Source organism: Cucumis melo, chromosome 8 (genome assembly GCF_025177605.1).
Source record: "Cucumis melo cultivar AY chromosome 8, USDA_Cmelo_AY_1.0, whole genome shotgun sequence".
Lineage (NCBI taxonomy): Eukaryota > Viridiplantae > Streptophyta > Magnoliopsida > Cucurbitales > Cucurbitaceae > Cucumis > Cucumis melo.
In genome coordinates this window covers 16,435,014-16,461,712 of record NC_066864.1, presented here as the reverse complement: position 1 = coordinate 16,461,712, position 26,699 = coordinate 16,435,014, and the positions used below count along the sequence as shown (strand labels likewise).

The 26,699-nt window shown below is 34.8% G+C and overlaps 1 protein-coding gene across 2 annotated transcripts; it reads right to left on the bottom strand.

Moving 5' to 3' along the window:
- Positions 1 to 18,029: 18,029 nt before the first annotated feature.
- Positions 18,030 to 25,484, bottom strand: LOC103499512 (short integuments 2, mitochondrial). 2 transcript variants are annotated; one of them, XM_008462534.3, is made up of 7 exons: positions 25,114 to 25,483; positions 24,786 to 24,863; positions 24,110 to 24,251; positions 23,918 to 23,988; positions 23,694 to 23,790; positions 22,555 to 22,775; positions 18,030 to 18,384 (listed from the first exon to the last, which is right to left on the bottom strand). In XM_008462534.3, the coding sequence occupies exons 1-7, from the start codon at positions 25,381 to 25,383 to the stop codon at positions 18,136 to 18,138; spliced, it is 1,128 nt and encodes a 375-aa protein (XP_008460756.2). In that variant the 5' UTR covers positions 25,384 to 25,483; the 3' UTR covers positions 18,030 to 18,135. The 2 variants fall into 2 exon arrangements, with proteins under 2 accessions (XP_008460756.2, XP_008460757.2); XM_008462535.3 differs by lacking the exon at positions 24,110 to 24,251 and having other exon boundaries at positions 23,918 to 23,983; positions 25,114 to 25,484.
- Between the last annotated feature and the right edge of the window lie 1,215 nt (positions 25,485 to 26,699).

The following is a 26,699-nucleotide window of genomic DNA, read 5'->3' as shown; positions in this document are numbered from 1 at the left end:
GCTATCTTCCAAAGAACCACGTGTGGCGTAGAAGTAGGCTACACGATGAAAAGGTAGAGCGTAGGGCTCCTCCAGTGGTGATGAATGGGCATGAAGTCTTAGAATAGCTAGATCAGTTGGAATTTCCCGTTATGAGTAAACATCTTTTAGTAAAGGATAAGAAAAAAAAGAGAGCTCTTAATTGGACAAAAAGAAATATATTTTTTCTAACTTCCTTATTGGTTGAGACTACTGTTTCGTCACAAACTTGACGTAATGCATATTGAGAAAAATGTTTGTGACAATTTGGTTGCTACATTGTTTAATATTGAAGGGAAAATAAAGGATGCCATGAATGCTCGGTTGGACCTACGATATCTAAAGATAAGAAAGGATTTACACCTTATAGAAGTTGGTAACCGATTGGTCAAGCCACATACAAGCTACACGTTGTGTGAATGAAAGAGAGGATTTGTTAAGTTTTGCAAGTTCGTGAAATTAGTTAAGTTTTAAGATGGATTTGTTTCCAATATATCACGATGTGTGAATGAAAGAGAGGAAAAAATATTAGGTCTCAAAATGCACGATTGTCATGTTTTATTAAATCGGCTGCTATTTATTGGTATTTGAGCATTCTTAACGAAAAACGTGTACAATGTTATTACCGAACTATGTAATATTTTCCATGTGTGCACTAGAACCATAACAGTAAGTGATTTGGACAAATTGTAAGCAGATATCATAATCATATTTTATAAGTTGGAAAGAATATTTCCACCTATCTTCTTCAGCATTATAGTACACCTTACCGTTTACTTACCATATGAAATTAAGATTACTGGTGCAGTTTCTTACAGTTGGATGTATCCCATTGAAAGAAGTCTACGCACTTTGAAACAATATGTTCGAAACAAAGCACGTCTCGAGGGATCTATTGCAGAAGTATTTGTAATGAATGAATCAAGCACCTCTTGTTCGCGTTACCTAAGTGGTATTGAGACTCGATTTACTAGAGATGGGTGAAATGATGATACGATTCAAGAGGACGAGGTGATTGGCAAGTTTGAAATTTTCAAGTAGAAAGTACGACCATTAGGTACATTAAGTCTTTGCACTCTATCACGGAAGGAGAAACGCCTCATCCATTGATGCTTCCTAAACAAAGTATACGAAATATCAGAGTATCACAAGTAAGCATTTCTTATCTTCGTATTTCTTAGGTGTAGTTATTGAGTATTTGTTATACATTGTTGTTACACAATTAAACTCACAATCATCCTCGTCAGGAAACATTTAAGGTTAATACGTCGTCAGATTCAAAATACTACTAATTGAAAGACATCAATAGGGATTCCTTGATTGGTTTCAAAGTCAAGTATATAGTGTACACGTATGACAGTATGCACTAACGTATTTACACGTGAATGTATATAATCATTGTCACATTGATTTCAGGTTATAAAATTGCGTGAGACTGAAAATCTATTTCATGATTTCTTTTTACATGTGATGGGACCATCATTTAACGTTTGTTATTATAATGGATGCAGTGTGAGTGTAGGCTGAGATTTTACATATCAGAATGTGATTCTCGACGCACTACACAAAACAGTGGAGTGATTGTAATTGGTGAAAGCAATGCAAGTGAAAGTACTAACAATAATTTCTACGGTATTCTTGACGAAGTATTTCACGTTCAATATCCGATGAAAAGAAGTGTTTGGCTATTTAAGTGTCGGTGGTATGACATAGACGTCAATAAAAGTTAAAGAGCACATGTGGAATTAATGTACAAAGCTATCAACTCGTCCCATTTTTTGTTCGTCGAGGAACCGATAATTCTTGTGACGCAGACACAACAAGTATTTTACCTAGATGACCTAAAAAATGGTAATAATTAGAAAGTTATCCAAATGGTCCAGAATGAGGTATATGGAACATGCTCGAAGTGGACAATGTTAAAAATGAGAAACTGAATGTACTAAAAATTGTTGTTGGCCATTGAGTGGATGAACACATTGAGGATGACACTCTGTACAGGATTGACATTGATCCCACCACCGTTGAATGATCGGTTGTGCGTCATGTCACTAAAGACTTCATAGACGATGGGGATGAACAATTGTCACATCAAAGTGGAACAAGCGACAACGAATGATAGTGATGAATCACTTATCCATATATTTATTTAGTTTATATTTGAATTTGATTACGTGTTCGTATTTGTTTATTTGTTTTCTATGTCCACAGACACTATGTCATCATTTTTGAGCGGTTTTGACGAGACAGATGCAATATTCCTCTAGTTCGTCGATGATCTAAATAACCTTGTAGGAGGATTGTCATCGGTGGATGACAATTCGAGGGAGGCTAATTGAACTTTTTTCGCCGATTATTTAAACTTTTTTCTCACGTTAACTTGTTATTATAATTTATTCAATAGTACTGCTTAACCATCGCGACTTTGGCTCTTAGGAGACGTGTGTAGTCTCGACTCTTGGAGTTTGAGCACTATGTTCACGCCAATGAGAGGATTTCAATGTCGATTGCCTCTGGTTCAGAGAATTCTATTTCACCACACGTTGTTCGCTTCAACCAGGCGATAAGCATGTGTGTGTGAAAGACATTTCCAGCCTGTTGCCTTAAGTGGGCAGATGTAGGCAGAGAATACATTGGGGTCATTAAGGGCGACCTATAGGTAGGTCCATTCCACATTTCTATTTTCATTTGAATCATATTTAAGTTAACCAAGCTAATGTGTTGTTTTTTTTGTAATGTGCAACGTTTTTTCGTGCTTGATTTCAATGATCAAAGGAACGAATAGGTTCGTTGAGCATCAAATGCTGAGTACCTTTAAAGAGTTTAGGGATGACTATTATAGACACTTCAAAAGGTATAGGAACCCTGAGGAGGCACGTGCGAACCCACTACACATATTGGTGGGACATATGGAGGATTGACACTACCTCTGTGATTATTACATGAGCTGTGCATTTCAAGTGAGGAACTAAAAGCTTTATAATGTTAATTCTATTTTCAACTTTTAATATGTAGAAGAAATAAACAATATAATTGTTTTCATGTAGGAGCAATCACGAGCCAACAAGCCTACTAGACAGAAGCAGCCTTACAATCATAGCAGCGGGTCAAAGTCGTTTCTACAACGATAGCACGAGCTTGCTGAGCAAATAGGGGAGTCGATCGATTGTGTGAAGTTCTTTCGATAAACATACGTTCGAGATGGGACATTCATATCGCAGGCCATAAAGGATGCGTATGTAAGTTATCTAAGCAATACTTCTGCCCTTATTTGTCCTTTTTAATTTATTTGTGACTTACTAACTTAGTTTCTAAATTTGTTGCATAATTAAATGTTGGAACTCCAGTCTCAACCTACCCCAAAGGGTCTCAGCCACTCTTTGGGGATGAGATATGCGAGACTGTGTTGGATAGACGACCGAACTACTCAAAAGGCCTTGGTTGGGGACCCAAGCCCAAAGCCCGCAAGACAGCCAATGCGAGTAGTGCCACAACCTTGACGCAATCCACGACATAGCTCCAATTACAAGCTGAGCTTGATGAAGCTAAGCGAACGATTGAACAACTCACAAGTAGAATAGATACGGAAGCTTATAAAGGACATGACTCAGGCACACAAGGACCACCACATGATCTCTAGCTTTGTAGTACGTATATATGTTTCCATTATTCTTAAGTTCTTGAAATGACATTATTTAGTGATGATATGCATATGTACTAAACTTAGGCACTTTTGTATCATTGTAGGTCGTGCGGTATAGAATGACATACAAGGCTTATTATGAGACATACATTATTTTGTATGGATTTCTGTGTACTTTTTTTTTTTTGGAGCATTTACTATTTTTGATTTGTATTATGAACATCTAAACTTTTGTTCAATTTGATATTTTATTTCGGTGTTTACTAATTTATTATGAATTTTCTATAATTTAATATTGCATAAATCCTACTAGAATCGAAAACGAATATGACTATTATAATTGAATAAAAATATTTCAGAAAAAATAAGAATATATTTAAACTATTTTTCGACGCACCTTATAAGTCGAAAATATGGTATATATCCCGACGTACCTAAGAAAGCATCGGAGATGGTTATTTTCGATGCATGGCTGACATCAGACATATGACTCGAGGATAGATTGTCTTCCACGCACAGATGACGTAAAAAACGTTGCCATCGGGAGACATATATTCCTGATGCCTTGTTGGTGACGCATCTGGAATCTGTCCCCCGATGCATTTCTTTCGACTCTATTCCCAACGTCTCTTTCAATATTGGGAACTTAATTCCCGACGTGATTATACGTCTTTCGACGTTTTTATGCATTGGTAGTGACCCACTTCTTGTAGTGCCTTGTAATCTTATGCTCGTTGTTGATTGCTTTAAAATAGTTACTAATGTGCTACGTTGTGGTGTATGAAAAGCTTGTGAGCTACTACTTCTTTGTTGTTGATCATGATGATTGTAAGATGTGTTGTGGTGTGATCTATCGCAAGATGCTAATGGAAATCCCAGGTTGAACACAAGACGCTGGTGAAGTGAATCCTAGGCTTAGACGAGTAAATGTTGGTAAAAGTGAATCCTAGGTCCGAGCGAGTTGAGTTGTGATCTTGTTAACTAGATGCTGGTGAAAGTGAATCCTATGTCTATAGTAAGATGCTGGTGGAAATCCCAAGTTTATCGTGAGACTCTGGTGAAGTGAATCCTAGGTCTAAATGATGAGATGAGGAAGGGAGAATCCCAGGTCCCAACGAAGAGTGGTGAATGCCTGATAACTGAAATACATGGAATTTATTGTTTTACTATGATTATGAAACGATGCGATGAGATATATATATTTATGTATATATTCTTTTGTATTTTGATATGACATTCTTGTTATTATTATATTTAAAGTGTTGTATTTCCCAAAAGGTTTTCTCCTAAACCCATTACTCACTAAGTTTTTGACTTACGTTGTAAGTTTCCCTTCTCTAGGTTGTTAGGCATTGAAGCCAAGTAAAGAATGGATACCAGGCGTGGAAGCCAAGTAAATGAGGAAAAGGTGGGGTGTTATGTAAACTTGTGTGGTGATCAAGCTGTGTCTTTCCATATTGCGTTTAAGGAGTCACTAAGTAAGAACTTCGCTTGTTAACACTGAGGGATGCAACTCAGTTTTGAAGAGAGGTCGCTTGTTGCATCACAGTTTTGTGAGATTGAAGACGATGAGTGGAAAAACTAAGCTAAGCATGGAAAGCCCTAAAGATTGTCCCTGAGATGGATTGATGGGCATGAAATAAACTTATTAACCACATTAATCAATATTCTTAACTGTGTACACTCCACTAAAGACTCACAGATTAACTCTTTTCACTATAGATATATTTTTGTGTCCACAGATATAGACCAATAACAGTAAGTTAGTCCTTCACAAGTGTCCGTAACACCAACTGGGTCAAATTATCGTTTTACCCTAGATTACTTCTAGTCCTTAAATATCGGTGTTCCTCTAAGGAATAACCTATTTATGATCTAACCAATAAACACAAACCTCATCTTGTGCCATAGAGAGGGTAGGACCCATTGTTCAAGTTCAGGAGACACTGTTTAAGAGAACACTCATCTACTTACCCTAGAGTCAGGAAAGAGTGAATTCCATCTCGTGTGATTATGTTCTCAGATCCCTGCTCGGTCTTGTCCCCAAAATGATAAGTTTATTGAGTCAGCAATTTTACCACTCTCACCCGTACAAATCAAAGAACAATCTCTCAGAAACAAAAGTTCATAATACACTCAGGATTAAGACTAAGTTACCTAGGCTATCCTAATGAAATAGGAATCTAATTAGTGAACGAAGTTACATCTAGTGGTTACTATTTCGTGATTTGGTCTTATGAAAACTCATTGCATAGGATACCCTGACGCACATTTAACCTACACGAACACGTTGGATCATTGTATTTGTATAAATATAAAGTGAGTTATATCCATAGTGTTACCACGATAAGGTACCCCACCTTATCCCTATACTATAGACCCTTTAAATTATATCCCGGACATTGATCCTTGTATGTCTCTATACACAATTCAAGAACTCATTAAACAACTTAGAATGTTAGTTAATTGGATTTAGGTTATTAAGACATAACTAATAATATAATCAATAACACTTTATTAAAATTACAATAATAACACTTTATTGATAATGATAAATGGTTTACATTTACTAACTATGAGTTTTATGACATAAAACCCAATACAATTTTGTTATGAAAAGGAGAAATTGCACAAATATCCTACTAAACAAAATTTACTTACTAAATAAAGCACCAATATCCCTTTATTTAAACCAAGACACTAAATCACAATGACAATATGGAGTACAAAATTACTTCATCTTTTGTTTCTTTTATCAAGTAGGACGAGAAGCAAGGGACACACTAAAGGTAGTATAGTAATTACCGGCCATTTGAATCAACCACTGATGTAGTAGGAATAGGGTATTATGGTCAAATCCTTAATTTAATAGGATTAGAATTAGTTTCTTTGGTTTATTAAGATTAGAATTAGTTTCTTTTATAAATTAGAGTTATGGTTGGTTTCTTTTATTAATTAGGATTAAGATTAGTTTGACTTTGCTACAAACGGAGTACTTGTCTTCTTATGTTCACAACATTTAAACATAATAAAATTCTCTCATTTGGTATATATCAATTTTGGTGTCAGAGTTGTCGTTTGGACCAATATTGATTGCCATCGATGAAAAATTGAAAAACTCTATATATGTGATGCGGATCACAAGAGGGAGCTTTATGAGTAAAGCTTGTTGCCGAACAATACACTTTTAACAAGGGGAACCCTTAAATTTCAAGAAAAAACAAAAATTTATCAAAATTTTGCAAGAATGAAATTTTATACAAGAACTACAAAAATTTGGGATGATAAAAATTATTATAGAAAACAACCAAGAAAGACTGAAAAACCTGCACGAAAATTTAAGAATCGGTGGTACAACAATTATGATGAAAAATCTTGTTCACAAACACCCAATTTGTACATCAACTGTGAAGTTTTGAAGAAATGAAGAAGTATGTAAAGAAAATTCAATGTTTGTTGGGAGAGATAACTCAAAATGTAGAGCAATTTTCAGAAAATTTGAAAAATTTAAAAGAGATGTAATTCAAGAAATTTGCTACGAGGAAGAAAACGATGAATAAAATCAGAGAGTCCATACAAAATTTCAGGAAAAAAAATACCCATGGGCAAACTGATTTAAAAAGACTTGAAAACCTAATTAAAGTCGACTACTAAACAACGGGGTGGAGCTTGGAGGAATATATTTTCTAGATCCGCCACTGAATGGAGGGGTGACATGTCTGACTAAAAAAGTTTGGGTATTTGATCGTCAAGTAAAAGATGAAAGATAGATTATTTGTAGAAAATAATGAAAAAAACTGTGTTGACAACCCATTTGCAGTTGTACACAAAGAAAAAGAAGACGACACAACTTTTTGGCAACCCACCTGATCTCACAAAATTTTCACATTTTTTCAAACCCTACCCAAAATACCCATGACCCATGTATTATGCTTCTACCAAAAACACAAATCTAAGTCCAATTCAATTTTGACCGCATTCCCTTTTATTTGATTGATATCTATTAAGTGTCCCATAAAACTCGTTCCCTATTGGATTTTCTTCACTCTTACAAAATGAGTTTTTCTTCATTTTCTGAAAAGTATGCACATTCTTTTTACAATAGAGAGTTTTTTTTGAACAAATTAGTTCTTGGGTTCATTGACTTGCTCATAAAGATTGAATGCTTTTTATGTTAAATGTTCCAAGATGTTTTGAGTGGCTTAATTCTTTATTTTTACCTTCATTTTTGTTTTAAATCTCGAGGACAAGTTTTTTTAGGGATAGAATAATGTAGTAAGAAAAGACTATTGTGGTCAAATCCTTAATTTATTAGGACTAGGATTATGGTTAGTTTCTTTGGTTTATTAGGATTAGAATTGGTTTTGTTATTAATTAGGTTCAGAATTGGTTTTGTTTATTGATTAGGATTCACATTAGTTTGTTTTTGCTATAAATGGAGTATTTGTCTTCTTGTATATTCACAACTTTTAAGCATATATAAAATTATCTCATTTGATATACATCAATTTTGGTATCAAAGTAGCCGTTTGGGTCACTGTTGACTGTCATTGGTGAAAAGCCATGAAACTCTTTGTAACACCAATCACAAGAGGGAGATTTATGAGTTGTGCTCGTCGCCGAACAACATACATTTCATAAGAAGGAACCCCTTAAAATTCAAAACAAAAATAATAATAAAACCAAAGATTTTGCAAGAATGAAATTTTATAGAAGAACTATTACAATTTGGGACAAAAATTATTATTTTTATTGTAGAGAGATGTGAGGCCTTGAATGCGTTCTGCCTTACGCGATAGGAATGCATGCAACAAAGAATTGACTATGCGACGAAGGCCACACGAGGAACTGTTATATGTTTTGAGCTTACTTCATCGGAAAGTAGTGACGTTAATCTTGTGTAAGGAAGTCGGCAATTGATTTGGCTTTGTCGTCCAATCCAAATTTAGGATAAGAAAATGACAGTTACACGTGCCATGTTGGCATTGGCTAATTCTTACTGCCAGGTAGAAGTCATTATTTCTGCATGGAAAGTGTCACAATAAAAGCTTATAATTAGGTGAAGTCTGACCATTTTGAAGTTGTTTTTACCCTAAGCCTACTTATGAAAAAATTGAAAGAATTTCCAAGATTTTCTGAAGATTTTTGGAGAACTTGAATCTGACAAGAAGTTTGTAATGCCCGAAAATTAAGATATTTTTTGAAGTTAACTATCTTAGTTTTTTTTTAATTAGGTTTAATTTATTAGGCGTTATTTAATTTCATTTTTCATCTAATGAAAAATTATTTGGTTTTGTGGAAATTGGAATTTTATTAAATAATTTTGGGTTTTTTATAAATTGTAGGAGTGGAAATTTTTGTAGAAGTTTGATAATTATATGTATATATGGATATATATATATATATATATATATAATTAATTAATTAATTAATTATATTTGTTGAAGTATAATTATTTAATGAAAAAAGATTGTATTTTGGAAATAGAATAAAAATGAATAAATTGTTGAGGGATAATTATTTGAAGAAAGGATATTTGTTGAGAAAAAAAAGGAAAATAAGGAAAAAAATTATATTTTTTAAAATTATAATTAGTAATAAAAAGATAATTATTACAAAAAGAGAAAAATTTGATTGGACGGGTGATTTTAATGAAGCGAGTTAAGATTTGATTTTATTTGAAAAAGAATTAAAAGGAAAAGAAAGATATTGTTATTAATAATAATGATATTATTATTACTTTTATTTAAACCCTCATCGTTCTGCATGCGAACTATTCATCTTCTTCCTTACTTCATAAAGAAACCCTAGCGCCGCCTACCATACTTCACTATTCTACTGTTGCCGTCAACTTTTCTCGCCACGCGCAACTCTCCAAGAACACCCCTATTCGTCTCACCGTCATCCACAATTAAAATGAAGACGTCCTTGTAGTCGTTTCCAGTCGTGCATTTCAACCAGAGAGCACCCCGCCGAGCATTGTGTCGTCTCCCCTTCATCTGTGTCCAACCGTCGATTTTTCCTTCCACGTTTTTCCCTCGGTCGAGCCTTTTATCCGTCGCAGTTCTTCTCGTCGCATGCGAAGCCTTCGTTTGAGGTACTCGAGCTGTCTTCCACTTCCGGATTCACGAGCCGAGCCACTATCCTTGGGTCGTCCAATCCCTTTCCCTTAGTCGTTTTCCTTTCAAGCCGAGCCACTAGCTAATTTTTGCCTCTCGTAAAATTATTTGAGCCATTTGGGGTAAATTATTGGTAAGTTTTGACTGGATTTTAGGTATGCCCATCCAATATTAATTTTTGTCTAACTAAATTGATTTTTGATATTTAGTTGAATTAAGTTGGATTGTTTTTTTTTTTCCCTCAAAGGTTCAATTGGCTAATTGGAGGATTTAATCTGTGTATTTTTTTTCCATCAAGGTTGAATAGGTTTCAACACCAACTTTGGGTAAGTTTATTTAAAAGGATTTTTGGGTCTTTAGCCAAGTGTTAGTTTTATTAATTAATTTGTTGAATTTTTCCCTAGGATTGAGTCATTGGAAAATCTTTAACTGTCAGCTGGCGATTAATTCTTTTAGCTAATCTCAAGGTAAGAGATTCTACTATTAGACCTTCGAATTTAATTTTAAGAGTTGCATGTATTTTACAATTATGCATTGATAGTAGTTGAGAAGGCATAATGAGATGTTATGGTTGTTGACTGATGTTACCTTATGACTAAGCATGATTTATGGATTCATGCTTTATGGACTGTTATGATTATGGACAACTTTGATTGATGATTCTTGCCATGTTATGTTGACGGTTACATGCTTTTGGATTGTGGTGTGTCTGTTAACTTTGTTTGTTAAACTTTTTATCCCACCGGTATTGTGATCCTATGTATAGGATCACTCGTACGACTAGGAGTCTTCTTACGGGATCACTCACACGATTTAGGGGTGTACCTACGGATCACATGCACGGTTAGGAGATAGTTATATTGTGTATATGGGGTCATCCGCACAACTAGGGATGTCTCGATGGGATCGCTTACACGATTAGGGGTGTACCTACGTATTATAGATATGTTTATGAAGTGTGTACTTACAATCACTCGTATGACTAGGGGTGTTCCACAGAATCACTCGCACAATTTAGGGGTGTTCATACAGTCTCACTCACCCAAGTGTGCTCCATTGAACACACAATGTTATGATTATGACTTTAACAAAAAGGTAACAGATCATCTAGCGGGACCAGTAGTGGGTCCCTTACTGGTTATATTTATATACTCACTATTTTTTATGTTTAATATTTCATGCTAAGCTAGAGAATTTGGAAAGCTGACGAGTGACATAAAGGATCCGTGACATGCCATATGAAGACACAGTTTAACTTCCACGTCTATTTATATATTTTTCAGTACTTTAAATTTTAGACATTTTACTTAAAGTTTTATCTCATTTATTTATCTTTATTTCCTTAAAATGAGTTAAGAACCTGCGAGTCACGTTTTCAAACTATTTTTCTTAGTTTTGATAATCTTATGTTTTGTGAACATTTATTTAGTATTGAATTTATAAGAATTTTAGTCGCTCTTCTTTTCAAGAGAAAGTGTAAATTGTTATTTGTTTTTTTAGTAGTAACCTTAACTTAGTTTAAAAGTTTGAGTCATTATAGAGTTGCAAGAAAGTTCTTGGCTCAAGAGTTAGTCAAGGAAGCTCATTGCTTGTTAGTGGTTCTTCTTTAAAATGTTTTCAAAACAAAAAGGATTTCCAATGTGTGTGCATTCTTAAAGATATTTCCACTGAAACCTCCAAATATAAGCATGTGATTTATAAACGCATAAGATTTGATAATGAGTGGAAATAATGAAATGATGATCTCTTGTACCCCATGCGATGAGAATGCCTAATACTTGTGTGATCTAGTATGGGATGCCTTATTCTTGTTGTGTGATCTGGGATAAAATGCTCTATTCATGTTGTGTGAGACCTTGAATAGAATGTCTCATACTTATGTGATTTGTTATGGGACGATGCCCTTTTGGTTGTTGTGTGATCTGGCATTGGAAGACGTGTTCTGCTTAATGAAATTGATGAAACTTGCTGAATGCGTTGAGATTACTCTTCATAGCTGCAACTTCGCAAAAGAGTGTGATAAACGTTTAAGCTGTGGAAAGGGTACAAAAATATAATTAGATAAGCAGAATGATTGTGTGTTGTAATTGTAAGATAAATGGTGGTGAATGTGTTTCTACGCAATATGAACCTTGATGATTGATTTAAAAATAAAATGATTTTTCATACGATTTGTAAATGTTTGATAATGGGATGTGAATCGTGTTAATTGTGTTAATCACCTAAAGCATGATTTGCTCTAAACTCAATACTATTATGGAAATAAAGTATTTGTATCATATGTTTTGGCGAAATGATTTGTGGCTCATTAAGGCAACTTTAATTTATTAAAGGTGTAGATAAAAAATCTCACTCACTAGATATTTTCGTCTAACCTTCCAAATGTTTTGTTTTATTCCCCCAACTTGCAGCCTTGATCGCCTATTGTGTCATTCATGAACACATTATTTTGGTAGTGGCTATTATCAACTCGCATAACATGTAGAAGCTAGGCGAGAAGAGTCTAAAAGTCATATTGAGTTATGTATAGTTCTTTTGAAAGGAACTTTATACTATGTATTGAATGTAAATCTATTACTTAAAATATCAATGAAGTCTTCTCATTTCACTTTAGTTCATATTACGCATTTACGCTTATCGGTTGAATTTAATCCTCTTACTAGGCCTTCTGCATGTATCTCGCAGAGAGACTCGCGTAGAATGATTAGGGGGTCATGTCTCCACTTGGTTGCATAAAGTGACATTTGGGTGGACGTGACAAGAGAACAACCAAGAAAGATGGAGAAATATGCAAGAACATTAAAAAAAAAAAAAGACGATTCTATGAAAGATGTCAAGAAAATTCATAATTTGTTTGAAGAGGTAACTCAAAACGTGTAGCAATTTTCAAAAACATTTGCAAGAACTTAAAAAATATGTAACTCAATAAATTTGCTATAAGAAAGAAAACGATGAACGAAAATTGAGGAGCGCGCAAATAAAGAAAAGAACACGACATGGATCAAAATTCTTGGCGGTGATGCAAAACTCCTCGGTGAAGACAAGCAGATTGGGATTCACAGTGAAGAATATGATAAGCAATTAAAGAAGAAATAACTAGTCGGTGAAGAGGTTTTGGAAAATATTTGGAAAATTAAGCAGCATGAATGATTTGATCTTTTTAATCAGCCACTCAGAGTCTATGGATGAAAGGATAATTGAACCCTATTTTTAATTAAGTCTATGATAGAACACTAGGAAGTGTGTTCTTGGTATTTATAAAACAATCCAACTTTACAAAGTAACAGCAGTAAAAAAACAGTCTAAAAACACAGTGCAAACACAAGTCTTAACACAGAAAATAACCAAACCAAAGGAATCCACAAAATAGAATTGAACTTCAACAATGTAGAAAATAAACTTGTAAAGACTATAGGTAACTTAACACTTCTGCCTTCCCTGTTCTCCAGGAAGCTAGGAGCCCGCCATTCTTCAACAAAATAACCACACCTCTCTTCCCTTCCTCCTATCCTTTTAACCACCCCTCATATAACTAACTAGGGTTCCCACCAAGGCGGTCTCCACTTCCACCACTTCTGTCCTCCTGTGCACGTGCCACTTTACCTTTTTTTCTTTTGCTATATTGCATTATAATCGATGGTCTATCAGTCTAATTAGTTTGTCATAAATGAAGCTTTGTATGCAACAAATAGAATCCATCTTCAACTCTCTGTGGTGCGATACCTTTGTTCATATCAATTATAAGTTATGCTTTTAAGTTACCTACGCACATAAGTACTTCCGCACATGTATTCTTCAAGGAAAAAAAAAATACTTTTAAGTACCTAACTTTAACTTTTAATGCATTACATTTCTTATTTCTCTATTTTCTTATTATCCTTATCACCACCTATTTCCTCCACTACAAGAAATCGAGATTTTTCCGACGCTAAAAAACGTCGGGGGAAGTAAAAGATACGTCGGAAAAGGATCTTCCGACGCAGTTCTCGGCGTCGGGACAAACGTCGGGGGAAGTGAGTTGGGATAGGCTTTCTCGACGCTGTGTTGGTCACGCGTCGGGAAAGCCTCTCCCGACACCGTCTTTCCTGACGCAATCCACGACGTCAGGAAAGCCTCCCTCGACAGGCTTTACCATGCAGATTTGTTAAGGAATCGTTTTGCCGACACTATACTGAAAGCTCGAGAAAGGCACTTGAAAAGGTTCGTTAAACTTGAGATTTTTCTTGTTTGTCCAATGTTAGGCCAACCCTATGATGCACAGAGGCACACATATTCATTCAATGAAAGTTGTTTCAATAAAAAAAAATATTCATTTAAGATATATTTGTTTAGAAAGTTATTGACTGACTTAGCTACAGGGTGACAAACGGGATCCTGAAAAAGTGAGAACGGAGAGAGAAGAACTTGAAAGACAGCAAAGAGAAGATTGGAGTCTTTACATTGATGACAACACAATCATAGTAGAGAAAGTAGAGCGATCAAAACTATTTCAGGAAGTTACTAATTCCTTTTTCAATACAGAAAAAGCACTGTTGCAAGCAGAGGCAAAAGCCGCAGAGGATGCTCGGAGGGAGGCTGAAGCTGAAGTTGCGACCGCGGCGAGGGACAACGATGAGGGACGGCAACGACGATGGAACGAACGGCGACGAATGTTTCTCTCTTCTCTGAACCTTTTCCCTTTCGTTTTCAATTCTGTGTAAAACATAAGCAAAATAAATATTCAGGGGATCTCCCGACGCACTACTTACGGCGTCGAGAAAACCTAGACCTTTTCTGACGCACTACTTACGGCGTTGGGAAAACCTAGACCTTTCCCGACGCACTACTTACGACATTGGGAAAACCTAGGACTTTTTCGACGCACTACTTGCATTTCCCGATGCACACTTACGACGTCGGAAAAACCTAGGCCTTGAGAATACCCCTTATTTCCCACATGAGGCTTTTCCTAACGCACTACTTACGGCGTCGGGAATATCTAGGTCTTTCCCGATGCCGGCCTAACGCGTCGGGAATACCCTTTATTTCCCGACGGCCTTTCTCGACGCATTAGGTCGGTGTCGGGAATATCCCTTATTCCCTGACGTCTTGTGCTCGACGCGTGAATTGTGCGTCGGAAAAACCTCTTATTCCCGACGTCTTACTTTATGCGTCGAGAATAGCTGTTTCTCCCGACGTCTTACTTTATGCGTCGGAAGAACCTCTTATTCCCGACGTCTTTTGTGCCGACATCTTTTTCGACGTTGGGAAAAGCCCGATTTCTTGTAGTGCTCTTCACTCCTAAAATTTGTCTTCCTCTTTCAACTTTGTTTCTTTAATTTCTGGTCCTTTTTGTTTTTGTTTTAGTTGAACAGGTAGGATAAAGACTCAAATATTCTATGATATACTAAGTTGAGTTTTAATTTCTTTTACGCAAAAGTTAATGTAGGATAGCATATTCTACATCTAACCCATGTATTACACTAGTTTGTTAATCCTGCAAATGATGTTAATTAACTTTAAATAACATGATCAAAAGCAATTTTGAACTCGGCAAAAAGTAATTTAAAATATTTTAAATTGATCTAACATGTCACATAAATTTCACTATAACTATATGGACAAAAGCAATCAAGAAATGAGAATTTTGTTTTGCTCTTGAGAAGTTATTTCAACTCATAAAAACACAAATTGGAACTAAGGAAGTTCTGGAATATACGTCCAAAAACGAAGTCCAATCTTCTAAGAAAAAAAAAAGAAAAGAAAAGAGAAGAAAGAAAAAGAAAAACAAAGTTAAGCCAAATGATGATTTGAAGATCTAAATATGAAGCATTTGTTTGTTTCTCCATAACAAACTCACCTGCTCGTGAGAACTTTGCACAATTTTTTAAAGTTCTTTGGACCCCTTTGATGGCCATCTCTTTTGCTATTTTTTAGTCTTGAAAATCTGTTTTTAAAAAATATACGGTTTGATAACTGATATATATATACATATATATATACATATATATATATATATATATATATATATATATATATATATATATATATATATATATATATATATAAACCAGAAACTTGTTTTTAAATGGAAAATTCTTGTAAATATAACAAATCTATAAAATATTTACGTTCTCAATGAAAAGGTTAATTTTGCCATTTTTTCAAATATTCCAAGTTTGTTCTTTCCTCTTATTTTATTTCTTCTCCTCTTTCTCTACCAATTTTTTTTTATCTTCCTTTTCTTCCTTTTTTTTTCTTTTTGAAACCATTATTTGATTCAAGATTGTTTATCAAATATATAAGACCTATTTTTTAAAAAACTATCATTTGGTTGTTCAAGATCTTGAAAAAACATTGTTGCAAAATCTAAACGTGTAAAAAATCAAATCTAAATGATAATGTACCAAAAAATCTATAAAAAAATTACTTAGTTTTGAATAGCCAAATGTAAAATATTGTGTACAAACAAATAAACAAATGAATCTTAAAGAAAAAAATTGTTTATAACCAAATTAAATATCATGTATGGAGAATCTTGAAAAAGAAAAATTAACCAAATCTAAACGATCGTTTACCAAATATATTACGCTACATAACATTTTTTTATTTTTCATTGTGAACCTATGAAATTTTTTCGTTTTCAAAATTGTTTTATAAAATATAAATATTTTGTTGTTTTATTATATTTTTTAAAAAATTCCTTCTTAAAAAAAAAAATTAAGAATTCCTACATTTTAATTTTCAAAAATAAAAGAACAAAATCAACTAGCAAACGTGATTTAAAAATTAAAAAAGAAAAAACAAAAAAACAAAAAATAAGAAATTGAAACGATTACTAAATTGAACCTTTGTTTCTCCAAAATCATGAATTGAATCTCGTGGAGCATTCTTAACCTTCGCCAAATTTCAAAAACAAAAACAAAATTTTAAACTCTACTAATTAACCATTTCGATTTTTATTTTTAATTTTTAAAATTAAACCTATAAACAATACTCCAACCTCCAACTTTTTTTCCTCTAGTAAGCTACAAATTTCTAAAACTAATTTTTTTTTTAATTATTGATATTTAAAAGGCATAAAAAAGAAATAGAACTCTAAAAAACAAAAAACAAAAAATCAGAATGAATACCAACAACCTTAACCATTTAATTTTTTATTTTAAGATTGAACTTGCTGACTAATAATTTCCAATCTTGTTAAGGAAACAATTGATTTCCTTACTAAATTTTAAAAGCAAACACAAGGTTTTTACCATGTTAGAATTCTTAGAAAGTAATATTATAAACACCACGTCCGACTATAAGTTTCTTATCTACTTTTAACACTTATTTTTTAAAACATGATATTGTTTTTAAAACTTAACTAAGAAATCAAGTGTTTCTTCAATAAATTAGAAAGCTAAAACTATAGACTTTATGAGAAACTAGTATAAATTTTAAGAACTATGAAACCACTCTTCTTTGTTTAAGTTTTAAAAATAGTAGATAACAAATAGACATACGTAATATAATGTTTATAAATATATTTTTCAAAAACTAAACAAAATAATTATCAACAAAATCTTGCTTTTTCATATAAAAAAAAAAAATTTAGCTTCCATATTAAATAAAAACATTCCTTTAAAATAAATACAAAACAAATACACTTTACATGTGATAATAGTATTTATATGCCTAATTTTTAAAAGCTAAATACTAATGGAATCAAAGAAATTATTCCCTAATCTTTTTGAGTAACAAAGTTATCAAGTATTAGGAAAATGTACAAAAACATTATATCTGAGTAATCAATAAAGAGTAAAAACAACAAAACTAATTAATGATAACAGTTAAATGTAGATTACCCAACAAAAAATTCAAACCTTAGAAAAAAAGTTTTAATCAAGGCTTAAGACATCGATGTCAACAAAATAGCAAAATTATTTTTTTAAAAAAATCGATGAAAATATCAAGAAAATGAACATTTTTGGAAAATATTCTAACAAAACATTCAAAAATTAAATTTAAATCAGTAAAACTAAACATTTATCATTTTTAAACAAACTTCTATTAATTATATTACATTTATGTTAGCAATAACTTGTTGCTTATTTGTATGTTTGTGGATTTTCATAACATACAAATGTCGACATGTTAATGAAAATTTAATGCTACGTTTCTAATACACACATGTGCCCTGGGTGCAGTAGAGCAAATCTCCAACTCTCGGTTGCATAAAGCTAGCAACTTCCCACCAATATTAACTAACAAATGCAATCAAAACAAGATAACTAAACCAATATATTACAATGAGTTGACGATGCAAAATACAAACTAATAGCTCTACTAATTAAATCACCATTAAAACAACAAAACACGAAGAATATTAAGTTCCTAAGAAATTTTTGTGATAGGGACATCATCAAGGATGAATTGACCAAGCTTACCTGCCCTGAATAGAGTAAGTAGTTTCTTCGATACTCTCAAACGAGCTTCTGCTGCCATATGTGACACCTTCATCGCTTTCTGCAATGCTTCAAACTGCACTTCTATAAGACTTTCTAAACCATTCTCGTCTTCAACGTTACCATCAAATTCCGATAGAGTTGTGTACAGAGCGCATTGAACTTCAGTTACAAGATCCTGAACAAATGAATTAGAAAACAAGTATACACAGGTTTCTTTTTTGGTTTATAAACCCACAAACATTGAGAGGAACGAAGAAAGTGCAACAAAAGTGAGGAAAAAAAATCTAAAGTAATGATGAACTAAATAAATTGACACCAACAAGAGTCTCTTCAAATGAAAATCGTGAGGAAGAAGAAGGGACAGGATATACATATGAAAGGAGGTGTATAATGTTATAGATTTTGGTGAATAACAGAACAATCTAAGAAGCACGAACACTTCATATTAGAGGCTATCAGTGTTGGACACGGATTCGTCTGAACATGCGGTGGACACGTGTTAACACCCCAATTTGCGTGTTCTATTTTTTATTTTTTATTTTTTATCTTTCTTTCAAATTTGGACACGCAGTGGACATTCATGGACACGCCGGAAAAAAAAATTAAACAAAATTGTTTTAAATTTGGGCCCAAATTTAAAGCCCTCTAGCTTCCTTTTTAAAATATATACATAAAAAAAACTCATCCCTTGCCTTGCCTTGCACTTCCGAGTAGCTGCAGCACTAACGATGCCTTCCCCAGTTCTTCTCAGTAGAGAAGAAGTTTTTGCCAACGCTGCCAGCAGGTTTCTACAATAATGTTTTGTAACTACTGCCAACCGCCTACTGCCGTTTACATCAATCCATTTTTTTCCCAATCTTCAAAGTTGAAACTCTTACATATTTTTTAATATTATTTGTTAAATGTTAGGATGACAATGATTAATTAAACTGACAGACATTTTATGCATTTTTAGTGGGATTAATCGAATACTTTATCTTAAATGTACATATATTCTAAAAGTATAATATAAAAATAGCATCCCCAGATGTGTCCGTGTTCTAGTATTTTAGAAATATTTTAGAAATATTTTAGAAATTGGCATATTGCCGTTTCCATTTACGTGTCCGTGCTCCTTAGAGAAGCATGAAAGGCATCCAAACAAGACAACCTACTAGAAAGGACAAAAACTTCTAAAAAATACATCCAGACCTACAAGATCATTTCAAAAACTGACATTGGTATAGAAGCGAAGAATCGTATAGGGGACCAAACATCACCCAGAACGCTCTGAAGGTCTCTAAAAGAGAATCTTTCCTAAGGAAATACCAAATATGCTAGGAAAAGACAACTCAGTCATCGCCATCTCAAATAAAAAATAAAGTTGAGAAAATGAAACAGCCAACGCAAAATAGCCTATCCCTTTTCTGTTCTTCAATGAAATATATTAATGCAGATAAGAGGGTAGAAAACGAAATCTACAACCTCCCAAAGAAAGTAGAGAGGTCTAAACTGCTGAATTATGAATCTCATTTTCGTTTGTGTAAATACACACAAATAATGAATCCCATCTAGCAAACTAAAACCCAACGAAGTAACCAATCTAAGAGGAAGCTGATGGACCTCCCGTAGCAATGCAGTATTATAGAAAGGGTAGGAAAGGGAAAGCCATTGTTTGCAGGAATTTGGTTAGGGACTGAGGGCTTCTCTGGAGAGTGAGGGGAACTGTTCTTATTTCATCGGTGAATGTAATCTGTGTTGAAATTGGTGTCAGGGCAGCACCATGGGGAAAATAGTAAAAATGGCTCAAAAGAGAATCGGAGAAAAAATGGGAGCAATTGAAATATCAAGAATGAACGTGATTATTGTTCCACGTTTGCTAGATATTGAGGTGGTAGAAAGGGAAGTTCAAGAGGACGATAAATTAAAAGCAATATTTGACCGATTATTGACGAACCCGGATTGCATTCCTCGTTATACGGTTCGGCTAGGCAAGCTGTTTTGTAGAAGCAGGTTGGCTCTTTCGAAGACGTCGAGCTTAATTCCTACCATCTTGCACAGTTTCCATGACTCGGTCATCGGGGGACATTCGAGATAGTTACGCACCTATAAACGCATAGCAACATAGTTGTTTTGGGAAGGTATGAAAAATGACATCAAGCTGTATGTGGATCAATGTCATGTGTGCCAACAGAATAAGATTCCAGTGTTATCTTCGACCGAGCTGCTACAACCGCTACCTATTCCCAACCGTGTTTGGGAAGACATATCCATGGATTTTGTAGAGGGATTACCATGCTCCAAAGGGTTTGACACCGTATTGGTGGTTGTGGACCGCCTAAGCAAGTAAGCTCATTTCATAACCTTGGCCACTTTTTCTCGGCCAAAACGGTAGCTAGCTATGGTGTTCATCGAGGAAGTAGTGCGTCTTCATGAGTACCCTCGTTCGATAAGGTATTTCTAAGTCACTTTTGGAAGGAGTTATTCTAATTGCAAGGCACCCAACTAAAGAGAAGCACGGCATACCATCCCCAAACGGATGGGCAATTGAAGGTTGTTAACAAATGCTTGGAACTTTATTTAAGGTGCTTTTGCCACGAAAAACCAAAGACTTGGAGCGATAAGATTGTGTGGGCCGAGTATTGGTATAACACCAACTATCAATCCTCTATAAAAAACACCCCCTAGCAGTAGTTTATGGACAGCCACCTCCTATTATTTCCTATGGCCAAACGGACACCACTTCGAACGATTCGGTGGAGTACCAATTACAATCCCAAGATGAGATGTTAGCTGCCCTAAAGGGTCACTTGCAACATACCCAAGAACAAATGAAGAAATTTGCCGATGTGCACCGTCAAGAGGTGGTTTTTGACATTGGGGACTGGATGTACCTAAAATTACAGCCTTATAGACAGCATTCAGTCGATAAGAAGCGTTGTCAAAAGTTATCTCTCAAGCATTTCGGGCCATATATTGTGTTGGGTAGAGTTGGAGAGGAGGCCTATTTGCTGGACCTGCCGGAGACCCCCCAAATACATTCGGTTTTCCATATACCACAACTTAAGAAGGCAGTGGGAGACAAGCATCAAATACAGCCAGACATAGCCATAATGACCAAATGGAGTTGGTTTTGGAGCCCAAAAACGTGACCCAAATTCGTCAGAATGATGCTGAACGGGTTTGGGAATATTTAATCCAATGGAAGGATCAACGAAGCCATGAAGCAACATGGGAGTCCTATGCCTTATGAATCGGTAACCAAACTTCCACCTTGAGGACAAGGTGGCTCTTCTCCATAGGGTATTGCTAGGCCTCCAATCACTCAAGTTTACTAAGGAGGGGTAAAAAGGAAAATTCCACCTACGCAACATGGTTGTTAGGATGGCAAGTGATCCTTGCAACATGGTTGTTAGGATGGCAAGTGATCCTTGCAACAAGTGGCAGCAAGAGAAAGGGAATATATATTTAGATGTTTTGTGTTAGGGTTCTTCATCTTGATCATTACGTATTTTGAAAGAACGTTGTTCATTGTGGAGAGTGCAGCCCTCTTATTTGGCTGATATCTTATCTGGAAACTCTTTTGTATAGCTAGAGACTCTATATTGTATATACAATTCTCCTCTCCATTCATATCTCTGTCGTGTGTTACTAGAAATATTTGTGTTGTTTGTGTGTGGTTTGAGTTATTTGCAGGTACAACAAGAATCTACTAGAAACTTGTTATTGGATTTAAGGACATCAGTTACCAAAGTTGTTAGAACTGAGACAGATGTTATTGATAAATAATTAAATTTGTCTTCAACCACTAGCTTAAGCTTTTGGGTCAATTGGTTGTTCAATATGGTATCAGAGCAAAGCAACAACGAAACCCTAGAAAACAACTTAGGAGAAACCCAAACCAAACCAGAAGCTGCCGCCACCGTGGATGCCACCATGAAAATAAAACAGTCCACTAGATTCAGAAGCCGCTGATCTACACAATGGGCCAACCCTCGCCATCGTCCGTGCAACCCTCCGGCCAGAAACAACCTCACACGTCACCCCTGTCAGGCACATGGGCCCATGCACCACCGCCTGCTCATCTGACCGCCCAGCTAACCTCCTTTATGCGCTGTCGTCTGTCCAACCGTCTTACCTTTTCGGTCATCCGCAGCCCCACGCACCGCCCATGCCCTCTGAACAACAATTAACATCTATCTGGTTCTTATGAACTATCTAGACCTAGAATTCTCTCCTTCCAATTGTAAACTACAATTCATTAAGATCCTTCCCATTGTAAACTACAATTCATTAAGATCCCATGGAACATTGGAAGCCAAAGACTCTAGGAGTTGATCAGTCGAATAATAAATTCTTTCCTTACCTCAACATATACCGCATCAGACTTATTTGGAGGAGCCCTCCTCTTTGGCTGGAGGTCATTAAGATTAAATCTGTGTCTTTCCTCTGGTTCATATTGAATACCTTCCATTCTTCTGTTATTCAAATGTCTCCTCCAATGCAAAGGAGTCCTTCGAGAATTCAGAACAGCCAGAAGATATTGAGCAATCCGCTCCTCACCCACCACTTCATCCTTGACAGATCCTGCTTCCATGTGAAAAATTATGGATCAATCTACAAGAAGATGCAGTACGCAATACAGTTGATATCAACATGATGGTGCCATAGAACTGAATAATTTGAAAGATAAACAACAATGACAATACAAGATAAACCAAGAGCTTGAGGTACTAGGACCCTCCCAATCATGAGATAACTCTCAAGTCCTAATTCACTCCGAAATATTGTTTATCTTCACCACTCCCCTTTCCTCTATTTATAACTAACTTCCCTAACAAACTACTTCACTAATTAGTAACATACCCTTGATATCCCTCTGATGCTATTCCTATCACAATAATAAGAGAACTAAACCACACTGATTCAATGAATGAGACCCAATTATATGATTCAGGAGGTTGGAAAACAAAAATATCTCATTCGGACTCGGACCAAAAAGCTACATTATGGGTGTGGAAACTGGAATCCATCAACCACATGAAAAAGGAATCTGCCCTCCACAAAAACAGAAAAATACCATGAGGAAATAAAATCATCACTCCAAACCCATACATTATCCATCACAAAAATACTAGTAAACTATCACAAGTTGTGATCCCGCTAAGCTTGGAAGATGGGCTCAGTTGGTAGAGGGGATGAGGACTCCATGCTCCCTCAAATTGTCTAGCTCTAGACTAAAAGTTACAATAATTTAAAAAGTTTCAGTACTTCCAAATTTTGTTTATTGTTGTCAGATTTCATGATTAATTATTTATTATATAATCCATATTTGTGACTTAAGCAGCAGTAATAATTAAATGAAATCAACCACACAAGCAGTATTTCACATTATTACATTATTTTTGTATAGCATATCTCAATGTCCATAATGCTATAGTATATAGCTTAACAAAATGTTGTTTGAAAAACACAAAGTAGAAATTCTTATAAACTAGAAACGACCTGCAAGTGCTAGTTTCAGCCCTGTCTCGGTATCTTGGATACTTGGAACTAATACACCAGGAGTGTCTAGAACGTATATGCTAGGTTGATGAGCAATCTGCACATCAGAAGAACTGCAAATGGTTGGTACTTCATGATTATAAGATTTCATCTCACAAAGGAAAAAGGAGGGGAGAGGCAAAAGTAGAAATTGATTACTAAAAATGAAGTTTGATCAAAACTACCTTGTAGCCAGCTATATCTTGAGTAACCCCAGGCAAGGGACCAACAGTAGCTCGCTTCCTTTTCTCCTGCACTATGAAAAATTATTGAACCACAAAAGTCTAATAAACAAAGCCTCCAGACCAAGCGAAACAGAACTTATACACTTCAATAGAAAAGAGAAATTGGCATGTTGCTCCAAAAACTAATCTTACCTGGAAAGCGTTCAGAAGCAATTTGATGGATTGAATTAATTAAAGCTGACTTCCCAACATTCGGAACACCAACGACCATAACAAGAAGAGTAGGTTCCCTTGAAATTGCTTCCTTTAGTTTAAATTCCACAAGCTCGAGAAGCTTTTTTATCAATAAAAAATCATTTACGCCTTTTTAGCAGAAAAATAAAATAAATAGATATTGAAATACACTGAATCAAACAAACTAGCTAGTTATACACTAAATCTAATAATAAGCTATTGCAATTTGCAATACACTTATGACGAGTTGTCAATTCAACATTGAGATGTAATGTGAAGTAAATACAAAAAGAAGTCTAAAGAGTTACCAAAGGATCACTTCAAGTTTACTAGCCAATACATGCACAAAACTAATCAGCATTCAGTTTTAAATATAAAACAGAGAGGATGAAGAAAAATCTAAACAACTAGAAACTTGTCTAACTAATCAGTTTTCATCTTTAAAGTGGAAGTAATAAATAATAAACAACTTAACAAGTGCTATCATCCAAAGAAAAAAAAAGTATCAACAAAGTATGCGATCTTCGATAGTTTTCACAATTCAATATATCATAGGAAATGAGGTGCTAGAACCTCGAGATTAATTACAACCTATAAATGAATACCACTGAAGCACTGTAGAAAGGGAAAATACCTTCCGAACAGAACTCTTACTGTGAGCGTTAATTGGTATGCAATCTTGATTGCATGAGTCAAAAAAGTCAACCCATTTCTGCAAAATTGAAGTCGTAAGGATAACAAAGCGAACAGAGAAAAACTATGAACAAAAAATGAGTAATGAACATACAAGCGCACACATCCATTCACATATCAATTTATAGACTTTTGAAACGGAAATTCGAAAAAGAAAATATATTGAGAACTCATAGTTAGAGAGGATTCAGAATTCGGAAATGATTTTCATATCCTATAGCCAAAACTTCGAAAACTCAATGAAACAGAATGGTTTAGTGGTGTCTTACATTCATGATATTAGAGTTAGCCAAATCTTTCTTGTTGAGGGCAATGACGCGGCGTTTGGAAGAGAGATGAGGCTGGAGGTCTTGATTGGCCGAGGACAAGGGAATTCGGGAATCCCTAACCTCGATGACCATGTCCGCGAGCTTCAGTCTATGGCGAATGGCACGTATGGCTGCAGCCATGTGGCCGGGGAACCAATTGATGGCTCCACCGCCGGCGGTGAACTCCATGTCTCCAAGAGCCTTCTTCATGACTCCGTTGATCCCTCTCATTTCTGTGCTCTCCGACGACGACGACGGAGGTTTAGGGTTTTAGACATGCTTTGCCTTCTTCAGTTATGGGCTTCGACCACATTTCTACATTGGGCTTTGCCCGTTATTGCAAGTCAAATTGGATGACTTTAACTCACTAAAATCAGAAAATTATGGGTTAATTCTACGTTAATTTACATAAATCCAACCAAACCCAAAATATTTAGGTTCGTGCAACTTCAGATTTACCTTTGCATCACTCCTCTTTCTTCTTTTTCCTCTTGTGTGATTTCTTTGTGATTTATTTTTCTATTTAAATCTTCTATTTTCTTTTTATCATTTTCGGTAAGATTCTTTGAAGTTATTTTACGGTTGTTTCAATATTTCTCTATTCATCTTCCTCATATTTGATAATACCAAGATCGTTACATATGATTCTAAATGATCAACACGATCGTCTACCATTATCAATACGATCGTTTACCATGGTCAACACGATCGTTTTAATTTGAAGCCTTTGTCTCATCGTTTGAAATAAACTATATGATCGTGTTAACATTATCTAAACGATCGTTTATCATAGTTAACATGATCGTTTACCATGATTAGCATGATCGTTTACCATGATTAGCATGATCATTTATCATGGTCAACACGATTATTAGATTTGAAGTTTTTAACAATCATTTACATTGGACTACATAACGTGTATTATAATCAACTTGATCGTTTACCATGGTCAACACAATCGTGTAAAGTATATTATTTTACTGCATAATTGTCTATCCTTGTAATATATCTTAAACGATCATGTAGTTATGGTAAACGATAATGCAACTAATCGTGTATTACTAAAGTATATTATTTAAAATGAACTATACTATTGTATATCATGATCTAAATGATCATAGATCATTCATTTAGACTATAGTACACGATCATTTAGAAGAAGATTATGCGCACGTGTTGACTGGGGTATCTTTGATATTTTATATTGTGGGCCTGTGGGCTTTTCCCATGTCAAAATTGTTCTATACGGTGTAAATATTTTATCGATTTGTTCTATTTTTGGAAAACTCCTTAATTCTAATAATATAGTTGTTATTATAAGTATCATTAAAATATTTTATTAGGATTAATATCAAAATGCAACGTGTCACTCATTTCACACTCTATCTACATTGTCACGTGTCTTTGAGATATTAATTTTTAGTGTCTATGTAAAGCCTGTGCAAATATTGAACCTAAAATTAATGGTTTTGGACTAGATTGATGAGTTTTATTCTTTACAGGAAAGGTGGCATATTACGCGTTTTCACTTCCCAAAAACCAAGCTT